Below are 18,550 nucleotides of genomic sequence, written 5' to 3'. Positions count from 1 at the left end.
CTTGAACTGCAGATGCATACTACTATGCCTGGCTAATTTTTCTTTTTTTTTTTATAGAAATGAGCTTTCCCCATGTTGCTCAGGCAGGTCTTGAACTTTGGGAGTCTGGAGCCTCGGACTCCTAAAGTGCTGGAATTACAGGTACGGACCACCACACCCAGCCATGTTTTGTACATTGAATTGCCAGGTACATATAAAATAAATTCAAAAAGACTAATGAGTTTCAAAACACTAAAACTACAAAAGTTTAATAAGATACACTATTACTTATCAGGTACTACAAACAACTGTCTTCCTTTTTAATATTTTTATAAAATACTACATAGACTGAAAGAAAGAATGATACAGGAAAGAATACCCACCATCTGGTTAAAGAAATGAGACATGGCCTTATCTCTAAAGCCCCTGTGGACTCCCTCTACCCTTGGGAGTCACCACGATTCTGAATCTTGAGTTAATAATACCCAGACTTTTCTTTATAAATGTTACTAAATATATTTGTAGCACTAAATATATATTGTTTAATGTAGACTATTTTTTGGATTGCATATAAATACAATCATACCATATGAACTCTTTTGCAAATTGCTACTTTCATACATCTTGTTTCATGTTGAATATTGTTATATTCTGCTGTGATTGCATGCATTCTTGTAGCACTTGGTACTCCACTGTATGACTATACCACAATTAACTGACTCATTTATCCATCTGATAGGCATTTGTGTTGTTTCGGCTTTCCACTATTTTATCACAATGCTGCTATCCTCTTGTAAGTCTCTCCTGGTACACATAACACTAGTTTCTCTAGGGTTTATCACTAGCAGTAAAATTGCTGGGTCATACAATATAAGAAACTTTGATGTTAGTAGATAATGGCCAACAGCTTTTCAAAATGGTTGTAGAAGGCGGGGCGTGATAGCTCACACCTATAATCCCAGCACTCTGGGAGGCCGAGGCAGGCAGACTACTTAAGGCCAGGAGTTCAAGACCAGCCTGGCCAACATGGTAAAACACCTTCTCTACTAAAAATACAAAAATTAGCTGGGTGTGGTGGCCCACGTCTGTTATCCCAGCCACTCAGGAGGCTGAGGCACAAGAATCGCTTGAACCTGGGAGACAGGTTGCAGTGAGCCAAAATCATACCACTGCACTCCAACCTGATTAACAGAGCAAGACTCTGTCTCGAACAAAACAAAACAAAAAAAAGGCGCCCACCTCAGCCTCCCAAAGTGCTGGATTACAGACATGAGCCACCGGGCTCGGCCTAAACTTTTATATAATTAAAAACTTTCCTTCCTGAGCAAACAAATACACTCTCCCATAATGTCTTCTAAATGTTTCCTATTTTTAGCTTTCATATTCTCCCCTCTGCTCCACTTTTTAAGCTTACAGACAATAGAAAGTAATGTCTGATTACATTATTCTGACATATTAACTGAGAAATATGAAATTAAGGAACTGAAAACCAATGAAATCAGCATAGTTTGTACACTCAGAAGTACTAAAATTCACTTATATGAGACGAAGACATTCTTTTATTACCTACCCTCAAAATATCTCCCATGAGGGTACCCCTTCCTGGGCCCAGTTCCACCAGCTGGAAAGCTGTGCTTTTTCCAGTGGCCATCCATTCACTAATGAACCATATTCCTAGTAGCTATGACAAGGAAAAAATAACACATATTAAAGTATTCTAAAGTATAAAAGTATACCACAATATAAAATTCCACATAAATATGCACTATATGCCAAAAAGCAAAACGTGTACAGCCATATGTATGTTATTTAATACATACATGTCCTATGTAAAAGACATAGGAACTTCCTGGGACTATATCATAACATACACCATTTAGGAAGATTAATAGGAAAAAATAAGGCAGCCTCTGCTATAAAAGGTCCATGACATAGATAAGAGGATATCACTAGCAGAAAGGTATTAATATTTGAAAGCAAATAAACAGATGAAATGTGATCATGCCATTTCTTCATATGATTTACACAATTACATGGCTCTTATATAACTAATGCTTTTCAATACCCACATTCTACTTCCTCTTGTACACCATTTCCTATTTCTAAATTCACAGAAGGTACTTATGTAGAAATGAACTAGAATTCTGTTTGTTAAAGGAAGACTTGGCCAGTCACGGTGGCTGGCCTGTAATCCCAACACTTTGGGAGGCTGAGGCGGGCAGATCACCTGAGGTCAGGAGTTCGAGACCAGCCTGACCAATATGGAGAAACCCCATCTCTAGTAAAAATATAAAATTAGCCAGGCATGTACCATGCCTGTAATCCCAGCTACTCAGGAGGCTGAGGCAGGAGAATCCCTTGAACTCATGAGGCGGAAGGTTGCAGTGTGCCAAGATCACGTCATTGCACTCCAGCCTGGGCAACATAAGCAAAACTCTGTCTCAATAAATAAATAAATAAAAGAAGACTTTTACTGTAGCTATGGCCAAAATCATGACTGGGAGCTTTAGAGCTTATCTTAATTCCACTAATTCTTCAGTGCTCTTTTTTATCTTTTCTCTCTTCCTTCTTGGGCATTCTCTACTTCTTTATTCACCTTTCCTTTTGTCTCTCTTCCTTCTTCCATTCTCTGGTATCATCTGATTCTCTTTTTTCCATCCTCTTTATGATCCCCTCTTTTCCTTCTCTTTCTCTTGGTCCCTCTTACTTCTCCATTTCCCTTCCTACAGTGAAGTATAAACTTTTCAATTACTCTACCATTGTCTTCCCCTCCATTGCCTCTCTATTCCCTCGGTACATAGACTACTATAAAAACTTTTGATGAATCACAAAAAAGCTGTAGAACACGTCTATAGAATAATACAATTTTATCTGCTCTCAAATGTTTGTAGTAGCTTCATTCATACTTCACATTGAATATTACCTCTCCAAAGATCTGACTTATTTCAGGTGAAGTAATGAAATCTCCTTTTTCACCTAGCATGTCACGGTGCACGTAATAACCCTGAGTAAAAAGAGAAAACAGAGAAAAAAAATTAATTTTCAAATAAGGCTTTTTAAAACACCCCTCCAAAATCTTAAATAATGTAAAAGTGAAATAATTATTTAGTAAGAAAGTTCTCTCCTCTAAATAAGCAAGGGAAACACGGTGTCTTTACCCAAATTTTACGAAGTGATAGTCATTTTACAAAACTAGCAGAAAAACAATTACACCTTGACCGTAAAGGCAGAAGTCACGGAACGTCCATCTCTGCACTCCACACCCTTCCTCCCCTCCCCACTCCCACACGCAACACAGTAAGACCCTGCCGACTCCTCCAGCCTCCTCTCCAAATTCTAACACTTTCTGTCTCGCATAAGAGCTCGGCCTGCTGCTGATGTTCTGTTTCTTGATTTGGGTACTGGTTACACAAGAGCTTTTGCTTTGAGAAAATTCATTGAGCTATAAACTTGTGATTTATGAACTTTTCCACATGAATATTATAGCTACAGAAAAAGGGTTTTTTTAATTAGCCTTGCTTGTCCAGATGTCCATGCCACTGCGAATCCTCGTCCTTCTCCCCTTTCATCGCTCCCTAAGTCTTATACTCATCCTCTGAATCTGCTCAAATGCCACCTTGTTGACCTCCTCTGGCCCTCCAACCTAAGGCCAAATCCAGCGCCACCTTTGCTGAGCTTATTTGTCTATGTTCTTCACCACAAAGTATTGTTGTTTGCTGAAGAAGATCATGCCTTACTTATCTTCATATCTCAAGTTTTAGCATGATGCCTAACCTTCAAGAAACACTCAAGAGTTGTGTTTAAAATTTCCTATGCTTTTAAAGCTCCTATTCTACCACCTAACCACAGGTGACATGGGCCTCGGCCTCACTCAGGAATTAAAGAATATTATAAAATACAACTTCCTCAGCTTCCCAATCCCACCTGGCCTCCACCTAATCCCATCTGTTCCTGGGGACTCAAAGAATGAAATACCTTCCCCTTCTCCTCTTATCCAAACCTAATCCCTCCACCTGTGCTCTGGACTGCTATTCCTCATACAACTCCCATGGATCCTGTTAATCATCCCCCTCTCTCTGCCAGCTTCAACTTTCCCCCTTCAGCATTCAAAATAAATCAAGTCACTGCTATCTTTAAAAAAAGTTTTTCATTCTATACATGTCTCCTTCTAAGCTTTCTACTTCCATTCACAAGGAAACATGATAGGGATATTTACCCTTATTTATTATGAACCACCCTGGTAGTCCAGGGAAGCCTATAGGCCCCTTCACAGAGTGCTTCTAAATGCATAGAACTACAAAACAAATATCTGAAAAAATGTATCACACTTTTTTTTTTAATGTGATACATATACTTCTTTACTAGTGCATTAAAAATCATAATCAGGCTGGGCACAGTGGCTCACGCCTATAATCCCCACACCTTGGGAAGCCAAGACAGGCAGATCACATAAGGCCAGGAGTTCAAGACCAGTCTGGCCAACAAGGCAAAACTCCATCTCTACTGAAAATAGAAAAAACCTAGCCAGGTGTGGAAGCATATAGGCACAAGAATCCTTTGAACCCAGGAGGCGGAGGCTGCACTGAGCTGAGATCACACCACTGCACTCCAGCCTGGGCGACGGAGTGAGACTCTGTCTCAAAAAAAAAACCAAACAGGCCGGGCGTGGTGGCTCACACCTGTAATCCAAGCACTTTGGAGGCCAAGGCAGGCGGATCACCTGAGGTCAGGAGTTCAAGACCAGCCTGACCAACATGGTGAAACCCCGTCTTTTTTAAAAAAAAAAAAAAAAAAAAAAAAAAAAAAGCACATAATCAAGCCAAAGACCCAATAATTAACAAAATTTTGAAGGATGAGCACAATGATATTCTGAGATGCCTGTGATCACTGTATTATGATAAGAAAATACCAACGATCTCCACAGATGACAAAGTCACAAGTATTGCTGATGCTACTGGTTGCTGTGTATGTTCATAATTGAAGAAATGCTAAATTTCAGTTGAAAGTTAGTGAAAATAAAGGTGTCATATTTTTTCCATCCAGCTTTATGAAACCCCTGATTTCTATTAAAGGGTCCTCTTAAATTTTAGAGTTACCCTAAGTCTCAATGTTGGGAAACCTTCCTTTCTCTCCATACACTCTCCCTGGTTCTTTGGCTTCAAATATCACTTATATACTGATGACAAGCAAATGTATATATGCCTGCCCAATCTTTCTTCTGAACATCAGACTCTTACAGCCAACTGTCAACTTTCTATCTCCACCTGGATGTCATTGCTAACAAAATATGTATAAAATGCAGCTCCCACTGTAGGCCTTCTCCCCAGTACTCCTCCAAACCTGGTCCTGTCTGTCTTAATCTCAATCGAAGGTACCATCATCACCCAATTGCTCAAGCTAAAACTACGAATCAGTCTTGATTCCTCCGTTCCATCACTCAATCCACGGCAAAATGCTGTCAGTCCATTTCTAAACCACCCTCTTCTATTTCTCCTACCACCACACTAGGCTAAGCCACCTATCTTGTAGCCCTGCTCACCGGCACTGAAAGAAAGACACTGGCCTTGGGTAAACCTCGACACGAGTCATGTCACCATATCCAACAGCAATGACGAAACCAACCCCAGAATTCCACAGAGGTCATATTTCAACCCAACAAAAGGTGAAATATTCTAAAATAAAGGACTACAGGCTTTCACCAAATGGGTCTGTAGAACAGGCAAGGTAATGTGGTTCAGAAAGCTGTGATTGTGCTTAATCCTAGAACAGTGAAGACACAGACTGCATTCTCACCAGCACATGTCTCCGATGCCAGCTGAGGCCATTTCAACACAACTTTCCAGGCAATAAATTCTTATTTCCTGTTGCCTGTTGGAGATTTCCACCTAAGAGAACGACACACTTCAAATTCATATATCAGACTGAACTCTCCATCCTTCCTCCTGCTGCATTCCCTGCTCCCAAAGCAATGAATCCACACCACCTACCATAGCCAAGATAGGAAAGTCATCCTTTACGCATCATAAATCCAATAAGCTACATTCTGTCTCCTAAACACTCTTGGACCGTGTCCTGTCCTCTTTATTGGCACTGACTCTGACTTGAGCCAGCCTTAACCAATTGACAAATTATCTGTCCCCAGGTTCTCAGAAACGGCTCTTTCCCTGGCAGGCACCCCCACTGCCTGGGCTGAGGACCTTCGGGCCTCTCCCTCCTGGCTCGCACTTCGCAAATCAGCTAGAGAGGGCCTAGTCTTCGGGATACCCGACCCATACCTTGACTGGGTTAGTTAACACCTCCTTCATGTACTCGGCCACAGTGATAGGGCCAGTGGACTTTATTTTGTACATAAGATGCCTCAGCATCGGCGTCACCAGGTTGTTTTCTGCAGGCTCATTCCCGGAGCTGAAGTATTTCCCTCTCCAAATAGAGGGAATGGCTGCGAAAAACACAAATTAAACAGGTCCCATGATAAATCTTAATATTCACGAGCGCAAGCAGCCTTAGCGTTTTCAAAGCAGCTTCGTGAACCCTCAATCTCGCCCCATCGCAGACCGCGGGCTATGCTTAGCACGCCCACAGGGCGCAGAGAAAGCCCCCACTTGCCCACGACCACGCAGCCCCATCGCGTCTGTACCGGGCCCTTTCCAGCCCAAGGTACCTTCAAGGTGGAAGTGTGCCCCCGAGCCCTTAATGTCCCGGAGCTCCCAACTGAGGAGCTGAGGAAGGCACCTCACGCCTTTCCACGGCAACCGGGATTCCAGCGGACTGACGCTTACCTGCGCGCGCCAGAGCGCACAGCGGCCCCACACCTGACCGCACCAAGACACTCATGCCGAAATTCATAAGCTGGCTCGCTCCGCCAGGAACTAGAGCTTAGACTATTTCCGGGAGAAGACACGCCCGGCAGGAAGTACGTAACGGGCCGAGCGGAAGTAAGCCGAGTTCCACGCGCGAGTGCTCTGCCAGTCATGGCGGCAGCCAAGAAGCCTTTGGAGTTTCATGCCAAGAGGCCTTGGCGCCCCGAGGAGGCGGTAGGAGATCCGGACGAGGAGGTCGAGGATGATCCTAGTGAAGCCGAGAATGGGTTCTCCCTGGAGGAAGTGTTACGGCTTGGAGGCACCAAGGTAACAACCGCGGGCTTCGGGGAAAGGGGTCAGGCGTGGGGAGTCCCGAGTGTGGCTAGGCTGACTGCACCGCTGCTTCCGAGCGGCGTAAAGCGCGGGCCTCCAGGACCCAGATCCCAGCCTCGGAAGCATGTGTTCGGTGCGCTTCCCACGCTGGTTTCCACTGCTGTTTACAAAAGAAAAGTTTCACATTGAACGTTGAATTCTCTGGCCTTTCTTAAGATGTAGGCGATACTCTCATTTTATTGACGTAGTGTAACCATCACTCCATCAGGTCGGAGAGTAGCTTTTCTTGGTCCGGATCTTGTGGTGTGAGTGTTTTGAACACCAGTGGTATTGGAATTTTCAATTCTGTTCTCATAGGATGCATGCCCGTGTCACTGTATGCTCCAGAAGCCCTCTTTTTTGGAACATCCTAATTAATGGAGAGAACTGTAAACAAACTTCTAAATACGTAGTACAGCAGACGCGGGATAGTGCTATGGAAAAAATAAAACAAGGAAGGACGATAAGGAGTGGGAGCGCGTTAGTTTTAAATGTGATCGACGAATACATCAGTGAGACGTTTGAGCAGAATCCTAAAGAAGAAGAAAGGGTGAGCCATGTGACATTCCATTCAGTTGGAGCTGCAAATGGAAAGACAGGCCGAAGTGTGCCTAACCTACCCCATAAGCAGCCAAAATGCCAGTGTAACTGAGGCAAAGTGAGGTAGGGGAAAATAGTAAGAAATGAGGTCCAAGGGGTAAGAGGGCAGGCTTTTGCTCCGAGTTTGATGCAAAACCACTGGAAGATTTTAAGCAGATAAGGGACAGAAATTAACTTTGTTTTTAATATTATTTTGTTTGAAGACTGGACTTTCAGGGTAGAGGGTTTGGTTAGAGATAGGCAAATTCACAGTTTGCTCCGTGCTTGTTTATATTTTAGTTTTGAATAGGTAATATATACACATGATACACGTGATACAAACTTAAAAAGATATATAGTGAAAAGTCAGATTTTTCCACTTTTATCTTAGCCATACGATTTCCCTGATAGAAAGCAATTATTTTTACAAGTGTATTTTATATCTTCTAGGGCTATTATATACCTTTTCAAGCATATACAGACGCGTGTATTATTTTTTACACAAATGGTACCATATGTATATATACCTGTCTCTACATTTTGCTTTCTTTTCCGTCTTAGAGGTCCTTCTATATCAGTGCATAAAGTTCTGTGTCATTGATATGGCTGCATAAATCATTTTGTCCGTCTTAATTTATCTAACCATACATTTATTTGGATATTTAAATTGTTGCCAGTGGCCGGGCACGTCGGCTCACGCTTGTAATCCCAGCACTTTGGGAGGCAGAGGCGGGTGGATCACCTGAGGTCAGGAGTTCAAGACCAGCCTGGCAAATATGGCAAAACCCTACCTCTACTAAAAATACAAAAATTAGCTGGGCATGTTGGCGGGCGCCTGTAATCCCAGCTACTGGAGAGGCTGAGGCAGGAGAATCACTTGAACCCAAGAGGCGTGGAGGTTGCAGTGAGTCGAGATCACGCCACTGCATCCAGCCTGGGCATCAAGAGCGAGACTCCATCTCAAAAAAAAAAAAAATGTTGACAGTCTTTCACTATTTTAAATAATGCTACAGTTAATAACTTTAAACATAATTTTTCCCCACTTTTATAAGTATATATGTAGTCTAATTTGTAGAAACGGTCCAGGCACAGTGTGGTTCACACCTGTAATCCCAGCACTTTAGGAATCTGAGGTAGGAGGATACCTTGAACCCAGGAGTTTGAGACCAGCCTGGGCAACATAAGGAGATCTCATCTCTACAAAAAAAAAAAAAAAAAATTTTTTTTAAATAGCTAGGCATGGGAGCACATGTCTGTAGTTTCAGCTACAGGCTGAGGCTGGAGGATCCCTTCAGCCTGGGAGGTTGAGGCTGCAGGTCAGCCATGGTCATGCCACTGCACTCCAGCCTGGACAACAGAGCAAGACCCCGTCTCAAATAATTTTTAGAAATGAAGCTGCTGGGTCAATGGATGTGTGCCTTGTATTAAATAGTTTTGATTGGAGTTGACAAATTGTCCTCCATGGAGGTTGTGTCAGTTTACACTCACATCAACCATGTATGAAAGTGCCCTTTCCCCCACCCCTTTTCCAGCACCGCCTTTCATAAATGTATCTTTGTTCATCTGATAAATTAAAAGATGGATGTCTCATTGTGGTTTTAATGTGGATTTCTCTAAATGTCAGTGAGGTTGAGCATCTTTTCATATTTTTAAAGAACACTTTTTTTTCTATGAACTTTTCGTATCCTTTGCACATTTTTCTTTTGGGTTGCCACTTACTGATGTGTAGAGACTTTTATATTAAGGCATTAAACCCAATTACTTTGTTGTGGTGGATTTTGTTTGTTTGTTTGTTTGTTTTTTGAGACAGAGTCTTGCTGTGAGTTGCTTGTATTTTTTTTCCAGTTTATAATTTGTCTTTTTTCCTATATCAAAATGAAAAAGAGTGTGTGTGTGTGTGTGTGTGTGTGTGTGTGTGTGTAAAAGAAAGAGAGGGAATGATTTTCCTTTGTGGACCCTGAATTTTATGTCAACTTTGAAAGGATTTTTTCCTGTTCTGAAATTATTTTAAAAATTATATTGTATTTCCTATTATTTTATGGTTTTATTTTTCACATTCGTAATGTATTTTTAACTTACATTTTTATGCAGCAAGATTACCTTATGCTGGCTACTTTGGATGAGAATGAGGAAGTGATCGATGGAGGCAAAAAAGGAGCAATTGATGATCTTCAACAAGGTGAATTGGAAGCATTTATTCAAAATCTTAATTTGGCCAAGTATACAAAAGCTTGCTTAATCGAAGAAGATGAACCAGCTAAAAAAGAAAATTTCAGCAAAAAAGAAGTAAAAATACCTAAAATAAATAACAAAAATGCAGCAGAAGGTCAAAGGACACCAGTTAATAAGGTGAAAAATAAGAATACGCCAGAACCACATTCTGATGAGAACGGCTATACCACACCGAAAGTAAAGAAAGAGAAACAGAACATCTTTGAATTTTTTGAGAGACAGACTTTGTTGCTTAAGCCTGGAGGCAAATGGTATGATCTGGAGTATAGCAATGAATATTCTTTGAAACCCCAGCCTCAGGATATTGTGTCTGACTACAAAACCCTTGCTCAGAAGCTGTATGAGCATGAAATCAACTTATTCAAAAGTAAGACAAATAGTCAAAAGGGAGCCTCTTCTACCTGGATGAAGGCAATTGTGTCATCAGGGACACTAGGTGACAGGATGGCAGCCATGATTCTTCTTATTCAAGATGATGCCATTCACACACTTCAGTTTGTAGAAACTCTTGTGAACCTTGTTAAAAAGAAGGGCAGCAAACAGCAATGCCTCATGGCCTTGGATACTTTCAAAGAGTTGCTCATAACAGACCTTTTGCCAGACAATCGGAAGCTGAGGATTTTCAGCCAGCATCCTTTTGACAAACTCGAACAGTTGTCCAGTGGCAACAAGGACTCAAGAGATAGAAGACTGATATTATGGTATTTTGAACACCAGCTGAAACACTTAGTGGCTGAATTTGTGCAGGTCTTAGAAACTTTAAGTCATGATACATTAGTAACCACTAAAACTCGAGCCCTTACTGTGGCTCATGAGCTGCTTTGTAACAAGCCTGAGGAAGAAAAGGCTCTTCTTGTGCAAGTGGTAAATAAACTGGGAGATCCTCAGAACAGAATTGCCACAAAAGCCTCCCATCTGTTAGAGACATTACTTTGTAAACATCCCAATATGAAAGGAGTTGTGTGTGGTGAAGTTGAAAGGCTACTCTTCCGCTCAAATATCAGCTCCAAAGCTCAATATTATGCAATTTGCTTTTTAAATCAGATGGCCCTCTCCCATGAAGAAAGTGAACTGGCTAACAAATTAATAACTATTTACTTTTGCTTTTTTCAGACTTGTATCAAGAAAAAAGATATTGAATCAAAAATGCTTAGTGCCCTTTTAACAGGTGTGAATAGGGCATACCCTTATTCCCAGACTGGTGATGACAAAGTGAGGGAGCAGGTGGATACACTGTTTAAAGTGTTGCATGTTGTGAATTTTAATACCAGTGTGCAGGCTTTAATGTTGCTTTTCCAAGTAATGAATTCTCAGCAGACAATATCAGATCGATATTACACAGCATTATACAGGTAAGAGCATACCATTTCAATATGTGATGTGAAGTATAACTTGATGTAGTACAGCACAAGCAGTGCCTTCTGTGGCTCAAGAGAGAGTTAGAAAATTGGGTATTAGGCCCCCTCAGCAGCTTGCTACTCGCCACCTTCAAGTAAGTCACTTAATCTTTGTTTCCCTGATGGGCACAAATTATATTAGATGCTTTGAATACATTTTTCGTTTTGAGAAGTTGTAAAATACAGAAAAATCCCCAAAAGAATTTTATCTACCACCGAATTCTAGTATTTCAGAATTAATATTTTTGCTGTACTTTTAAATCTTTTGGGATATTAAAGAAATAAAATTGCAGATATAATTGCAGTTTCCTTCTTCCCATTCTCCAGTTCTTTGTTTTCCCTGCTGTCTTTCACACGGTTGAATGCATTCACACAGTAATTCATTCAACAAGCAGTATGGTGCCATGATCTAGGTGCACAGGAGGCACAATGAATAGAAATCCCACCCCTCGAGGTGCTTACATTCATATTGAGGGAGGTGTCAGAGAGGGGATTTGGGGTAAACAAGAAAGTATGTTAAGTAGAGAGTTTTGGGGGGTGCAGAGGTTTTTTAAATTTTCATGAAGATTAAGGTTTTGTTTACTGAATTTTGCAACTCACCCATTGGGGCATCGTATTTTCTTTTTTTTTTTTTGAGACGGAGTTTCGCTCTTGTTACCCAGGCTGGAGTGCAATGGCGCGATCTCGGCTCACCGCAACCTCCACCTCCTGGGTTCAGGCAATTCTCCTGCCTCAGCCTCCTGAGTAGCTGGGATTACAGGCACGTGCCACCATGCCCAGCCAATTTTTTTGTAGTTTTAGTAGAGACGGGGTTTCACCGTGTTGACCAGGATGGTCTCGATCTCTTGACCTCGTGATCCACCCGCCTCGGCCTCCCAAAGTGCTGGGATTACAGGCGTGAGCCACCGCGCCCGGCAGGCATCGTATTTTTAGCCATGTGTAAACAGTTTGGAGCTGTTCAAGAGACAGTTGAACATAACTGTGTTCAAGAAATTAATATATTTCCGTCTAATTCATTTTTATAATTTTACATAGCTGTATCTTGTGATAAAGTGTAGAGTAGTGGTTAATATTTTAGACTTAAGCCACACTGCTTGGGTTTGAGTCCCTGCCATTAGTTTTCTGCGTAACTTTGGGCAAATTACTTGATCCCCACTAAAAACCTATTGGTAGATATAATCCATCCCATATTATCATGCCTAAGTTGATGTGTCTGTAGGACGGAGATAGAAGCACCTATCTCATGATTATTATGAAGATTTTGAAACTTGCACAAGGTCCTACAGCTTGTAAATGACAGAACTGGGGCTTTAATGAAGGTTGGGGAATTATGTGTGTTAACCCATGTAATCTTTGTATGTGTGTTAAGTGCTTAACAGTGCCTAACACATAGTGCTATGTGAAATGTTGGCTGCTATCCTTATTACTTGTACTCATACATGTTTCTTTAGTGTAATCCTCTTAACAGCTCTCCAGCCTGTGAGGTACAATAATTTAGTTAGGTGGCAAATCCAGGTCCACTTGCTTTAGAGTTCATGACATTTCATAGCACTGATTGCTCTGGTTCACTAAAAAAAACTCTCAGAAGCCTTTCCACAACTCTTTGAAGTAATAGATACTTATCACTGTTAATTTGAAGAGTTCTAAGGCTGAAAATGTAGAAGTTTCGGGGTCTTGAGTTTTGTTTTTGTTTTCATTTTTTTGAAAGGGGGTGGTTTGATTATTTTGAACTTTTGGGGGTCATGGGAATTTTTAATTTTTGGAAAGTGTTTGGAGTCTATTAGAAAACATTTTTCTGTTTCTATTCAACATCACAGTCTAACATCTCTGAGGATCAGAATACATTTTTTAGTTTTTCAAATTACTATTTGCCAAGAACTCTCAGAAGTGGAGTTTCTTAACGGGCCTTTATGGCTTCTTAAAGTATTTGTTTGCTCTTGGTTTTATTAAGATCCTTTATATTAAGAAAACCCCTAGTTAATTGAGGGATAAAAGAAATAACATGATTTGGCTGGCAAAAATATGATTTATCAAAAAGTTTAGGAAAATGTTTCGTCAAATGATAGAGACGTCTCTAAGTTCTTCTCAAATGGTCCTGTTGATGTGGGATGGAGTGTATGCTTAAAAATAAGCTGCAAAATGGATGGAAATGTTGGCAAATTTAAATGTAAAGAGAGAAAATTGAATAATCCGGAATATCTCAGAATATTACCAAAAGGGTGCTATTTCTCAGTTGGGGGGAAACTGAGTATGCGGAGCAGTAGGAAAGTGCTTCCCAAGCTTAAGTATTTTCATTTCTAGTATTAGTGGGAAAAATTAATGGAAGTGCTTAAAACAAAGGAAATAATGATTCCAGGTGTTAATAGAGCTAATCTGGAGGATTGTGTTAATTCTGGGTGTCCTAATATCTGGGGGTCTAGACCAGTTGGGAACATCTGTAGGATTCAGTACCTAGGATAGAGAATTTTTAAAGTATCATGAGATCAGAGTAGAGCAGCCTACAATAGAGAGACATTACAGAGAGACAGTCACATAATAGCTAAATAGTTTCAAGTATTTTGGAAACGGTCATGTAAAAGTACTGACTGCCAAACACTGGGGTTACAACAGTGAATAACACAGGTATAATCTCTATTCCACTGGACATTGGGAGAAAAGGGAAAGGCAGGGAAACCAAGTTTGTGAAACTGTGAAGAACACAAGCATGAAACTGAGAGACTAATAGAAGAACCTATTTTGGATACTGTGGACATGCAGAGAGTTGGGGAGAAGCACTCTGGGCAGTGAGAATAGTGTGTATGAAAGGGATGTTACACAGCTAGTACATTGGACTAGAGGTTCTCTAAAGTCCTTAGAATTTAATTTTCTGTTTTTTATCGGTGGTCTTCACTAAAACCATAAGGAGGGTGCCTCTGATCACCCTGCTAGTAGGTAGTTATACAAGGACAAAAACCCAGATCTCCTAATGTTCTGCTTCCGTGGGTCAGTTTTCATTGTCTGGTTTTAGATGAGCTTTTCTAGTGGGGTTCTAAAAATACTGTTAGGGCTGTGCCCTGTTGATGTAGAAAACAGAGAAACACTGGAAAACAGAAGAAAACCACATACATAAGTAAAAACTCTCATTCCTGTGAGGTGGTGGTGGTGGTGGTGGTGGTGGTGGTTTTTCCTGGTGCCATCATCATCCCTTCTTTTCTGGTCATTGACTTCTATTTTACCTCTTAGGCCAGGGTCTCTTGTTCTAAAATAAGCAGCAAAGTTATCCCTAAGATGAAGTTAGTAGCTATTTCTAATATGTGACCATTGGTTGTGGAGATGGTTTTATACATAAATATTTGACCTTGGTTTTGTTTTACAGGAAGATGTTGGATCCAGGATTGATGATGTGTTCCAAGCAAGCTATGTTTCTTAACCTTGTCTACAAATCTCTGAAAGCTGACATTGTGTTGCGCCGGGTGAAGGCTTTTGTGAAGAGGTTACTTCAAGTTACTTGTCAGCAGACGCCACCATTTATATGTGGAGCTTTATATCTTGTGTCTGAGATCCTTAAAGCAAAACCAGGATTAAGAAGCCAACTAGATGATCATCCGGTATATTTTACAACTGGTTTTTAAGTTGAGTGGGTACTGAACTATATTGGTTGTTTTTGTTTTGTTTTTCTTTGCTTCAAATAATAATAACCTAGTTCTCTGAAGCATATGAGTGTGAGTTCTGGAATAGGACAAGCCTAGATTTAGATTTTAGTACCAGCTGTGCAGTTTACAAGGTGGGCATGTTGCTCAACTCTGCTACTTGGAATAAACTGTACTACACTAGAAGCTATCATGATTATAAAACTTAGTAGACTTCTTAAGCCTTCTTCCTTAACTATGAAATGGAAATAATAATAGTACCTACCTCATAGGGTTATTTACAAGTCAGAAATTTACTTGAGGGCTAATTGTTTTCAAGTAATAGAGTCCCTAAGGCTCAGGGGTTCTTAGCTCAAAACTTAACTGTTATGTTTAGAAATAAAGATGTGATCTCCTCTCTTGTTGTAAATAGCATTGATGGCCATCATTTTACTTATTACAACTTTCACGTTTCACCAGAATTGCAATAAGTAAAACTCTACATCACATAATGGAGCACAGACTTTTCTGCAATTTCCAGTTGATTTATGTAGATTTATGAAACCATGCTTTTAGGAGTCAGATGATGAAGAAAATTTTATTGATGCAAACGATGATGAAGATATGGAAAAATTCACTGATGCAGACAAAGAAACAGAGATGGTGAAAAAACTTGAGACAGAAGAAACTATTCCTCAAACTGATACAGAAACCAGAAAACCAGAGATTGCTTCCTGGGTGCACTTTGATAATTTGAAAGGTAAGTTTTTAAAATCTTTATTCTCTTGAATTTTTAAACCAGGGAGTTTGTTTCTCTTTGATTTTCTGTTTTATTTTATTTACAAAATTTTATACCATTTTATTTATTTTATTTATTTGTTTTTTGAGATGGAGTCTCACTCTGTCACCAAGGCTGGAGTGCAGTGGCCAGTGTCAGCTCACTGAAGCCTGCGCCTCCCAGGTTCAAGCCATTTTCCTGCCTCAGCCTCCCAAGTAGCTGGGATTACAGGCATGTGCCACCACACCCAGCTAATTTTTGTATTTTCAGTAGAGACGGGGTTTCACCATGTTAGTCAGGATGGTCTCAAACTCCTGACCTCAGGTATATTCCCTCCTCGGCCTCCCAGAGTGCTGGGATTACAGGCGTGAGCCACTGTGCCCAGCCCACAGTTTCTTAAAGTAATGTTTTAGGAATAGAAAAGTTTCTGTTCAAGATAGAAACTTTAAGTGGTTTCCTGTACACACACCAAACTAAATTAAAAATATATTAATAGAATATTAGAGTCAAAAGAAATCTTAGAAATGCAGCCTCTTCATTTGAGGCTGTAAGAAAGCACTAGCCTTGAGGTTTGAGAAATGTGATGCCAGACCCATTTCTTCAACTTGCTTTGGGACTCACGGTCAAATTAATTCATCTCCAAATTTCAATTTGTGAAGTACAAAAGAGAAGTCTGATAGCTGCCTGAAAAGTTTTTAGGAGAATCCGTCAGTTTCCCTGAAGACTAAACTGAGGGAGTAATTCTTTATAAGGATAAAGATCATGTGTGTTGTAAGATAGTCAGTTCGTAGTTTGTTCTGAAAATCTTTTGTTTTAACTTTTTTTAATCCTGAGTTTAAAAACATAAAGATAATGTCAGATGTGTTCCAAGTGAAAATTTTTTCTGGGCATACTTTAATGACAAATACTTGGAGCACTCTAAAGCTCCAAAAGACTTTAGCCCATCTTCAGACTATTTCCATCTTAATGTTTATGACCTCTTTGACCCAAAAATGGGCACCTTTTGTTACCATTTGGAAAAGGGAGATATTTAGGGTTTTTTTGTTTGGTTTTTGTTTTGTTTTCTTTGGAGGCTCCACCCAGGCCAGGCTCACTGCAGCCTGAAACTCCTGAACTCAAGCAATCCTCTCACCTCAGCCTCCTACGTAGCCAGGACTACGGGCTCATAGCACCAGGTCTGGCTAATTTTATTTTTTGTAGAGATGAGATCTCACTCTGTTGCCCAGGATGGTCTCGAACTCTTGGACTCAAGCAACCTTCCTACTTTGGCCTCCCAAAGTGCTGGGATTATAAGTATGAGCCATTGTGCCCAGTCAAGAAAGAAGTTTTGAAGGGAGCTTTTATTTACTTATTTTGAAGTCAGGCTCTTGCTCTGTCACCCAGGCTGGATCGCAATGATACAGTCTTGGTACACTACAACTCCCACATCCTGGACTCACGTGATCCTCCCACCTCAGCCTCCCAAATAGCTGGGACTACAGGCACACACCACCACATCTGGCTAATTTTTTTGTTGTATTTTTTGTAAGAGACAGGGTTTCACAATTTTGCCCAGGCTGGTCTCGAACTCCTGGACTCAAATGATCCACCAGCCTCAGCCTCCCAAAGTACCGTGATTACAAGCGTGAGCCACTGCACCTGGCCTTGAAGGGAGCTTTCAGTGGTTGGGTAAACATGTTCCTTGGTTTATTCAGGAGCAGATGCTAGCTCAAGTACCAAGATAAATTCTTGAGGGAGCTTGGAGTTTTTAATCTAGTTGCTTGGCTAACTGAGAGTATTAGAAATATCTGTCTGTTGAGAATATTAACGGTGGTGATTTTAATGACCTCTTGGGCTAGGAATAAAGCATTTGAGAAATCATATTTTTTTGTTGTTGTTCCTAGGTGGGAAACAGTTGAAAAAATATGATCCATTCAGTAGAAACCCATTGTTCTGTGGAGCTGAAAATACAAGTCTTTGGGAACTCAAAAAGGTAAAATAATTTCAAATTGTCTTTTAATTCATTTGTGCTGTATATTTTTGCCGTTGTGGATATAATGCGTTGAAGTTTTTTTTTTTATGATAATCATAAGTGTTAATAGATATTAAAAGTCCACATTTAAGATACTGTGAGAGATGTTCATTTTGTAGAAAATCTTAAATGTGCATGTAAAATAAGGATGTTATACATGGGTCCTAAGTGTTACTTTTTGTAGGTAGGTTATTGCATATAGAGTTGAGAAAATAGATAAATTTTGCTTTATTCATTAGATATCTCTGAAAAGTTATATGATAAAATTTTTTGCAAATAAAGTTACTTTTTTAAATTCATAAGAGGAATTCATATTTCTTTTTTTTTTTTTTTTTTTTTTTTTTTTTGAGATGGAGCCTCACTCTGTCACCCAGGCTAGAGTGCAGTGGCGCAATCTCGGCTCACTGCAACCTCCGCCTCACAGGTTCAAGGGATTCTCTTGCCTCAGCCTCCTGAGTAGCTGGAGTTACAGGCGCGTGCCACCGTACCCAGATAATTTTTATATTTTTAGTAGAGACGGGGTTCAACATCTTGGCCAGGCTGGTCTTGAACTCCAGACCTCGTGATCCACTTGCCTCGGCCTCCCAAAGTGCTGGGATTACAGGCGTGAGCCACCACGCCCGGCCTAGGAATTCATATTTCTAATAACCTTTCTGTGACTTGAGTAAAGCCAATAAGTATCTTCCTATGCAGCTATTCTCAAAACTGTGGCCAGGCCCCTAAGAGTTCCTGATACCTTTTTAGTGAGTCTGCCAGGTCACAGTTCTCTTCATAGTAATACCATTACATTATTT

The 18,550-nt window shown here is 40.4% G+C and overlaps 2 protein-coding genes across 4 annotated transcripts in view; one reads left to right on the top strand and one right to left on the bottom strand.

Moving 5' to 3' along the window:
- The window catches only part of NDUFAF7 (NADH:ubiquinone oxidoreductase complex assembly factor 7), a 17,169-nt gene extending 10,273 nt beyond the window's left edge, over positions 1-6,896 (bottom strand). The window contains exons 1-4 of one of the 3 annotated variants that reach the window (XM_032239321.1): positions 6,759-6,896; positions 6,255-6,418; positions 2,903-2,983; positions 1,550-1,660 (exon numbers count right to left, since the gene is read on the bottom strand). In XM_032239321.1, coding sequence (XP_032095212.1) covers positions 1,550-1,660; positions 2,903-2,983; positions 6,255-6,418; positions 6,759-6,825 — 423 coding nt within the window. In that variant the 5' untranslated portion in view covers positions 6,826-6,896. Of the gene's footprint in view, positions 1-1,549; positions 1,661-2,902; positions 2,984-5,772; positions 5,865-6,254; positions 6,419-6,758 lie in introns of those variants that run through there. The other 2 variants (XM_032239322.1, XM_032239323.1) reach the window with 2 other exon arrangements.
- Positions 6,811-18,550, top strand: part of CEBPZ (CCAAT enhancer binding protein zeta) — a 27,871-nt gene continuing 16,131 nt past the window's right edge. The window contains exons 1-5 of the mRNA XM_032239319.1: positions 6,811-7,106; positions 9,822-11,314; positions 14,715-14,946; positions 15,544-15,727; positions 17,629-17,717. Of these exons, the coding sequence (XP_032095210.1) occupies positions 6,951-7,106; positions 9,822-11,314; positions 14,715-14,946; positions 15,544-15,727; positions 17,629-17,717 (2,154 nt within the window). The 5' untranslated portion in view covers positions 6,811-6,950. The remainder of the gene's footprint in view (positions 7,107-9,821; positions 11,315-14,714; positions 14,947-15,543; positions 15,728-17,628; positions 17,718-18,550) is intronic.

Source organism: Sapajus apella, unplaced genomic scaffold (assembly GCF_009761245.1).
Source record: "Sapajus apella isolate SASKATOON/1434 unplaced genomic scaffold, GSC_monkey_1.0 scaffold44, whole genome shotgun sequence".
NCBI lineage: Eukaryota > Metazoa > Chordata > Mammalia > Primates > Cebidae > Sapajus > Sapajus apella.
Note: the sequence above shows the minus strand (reverse complement) of the source record. Positions and strands in the feature narration are given on the sequence as shown.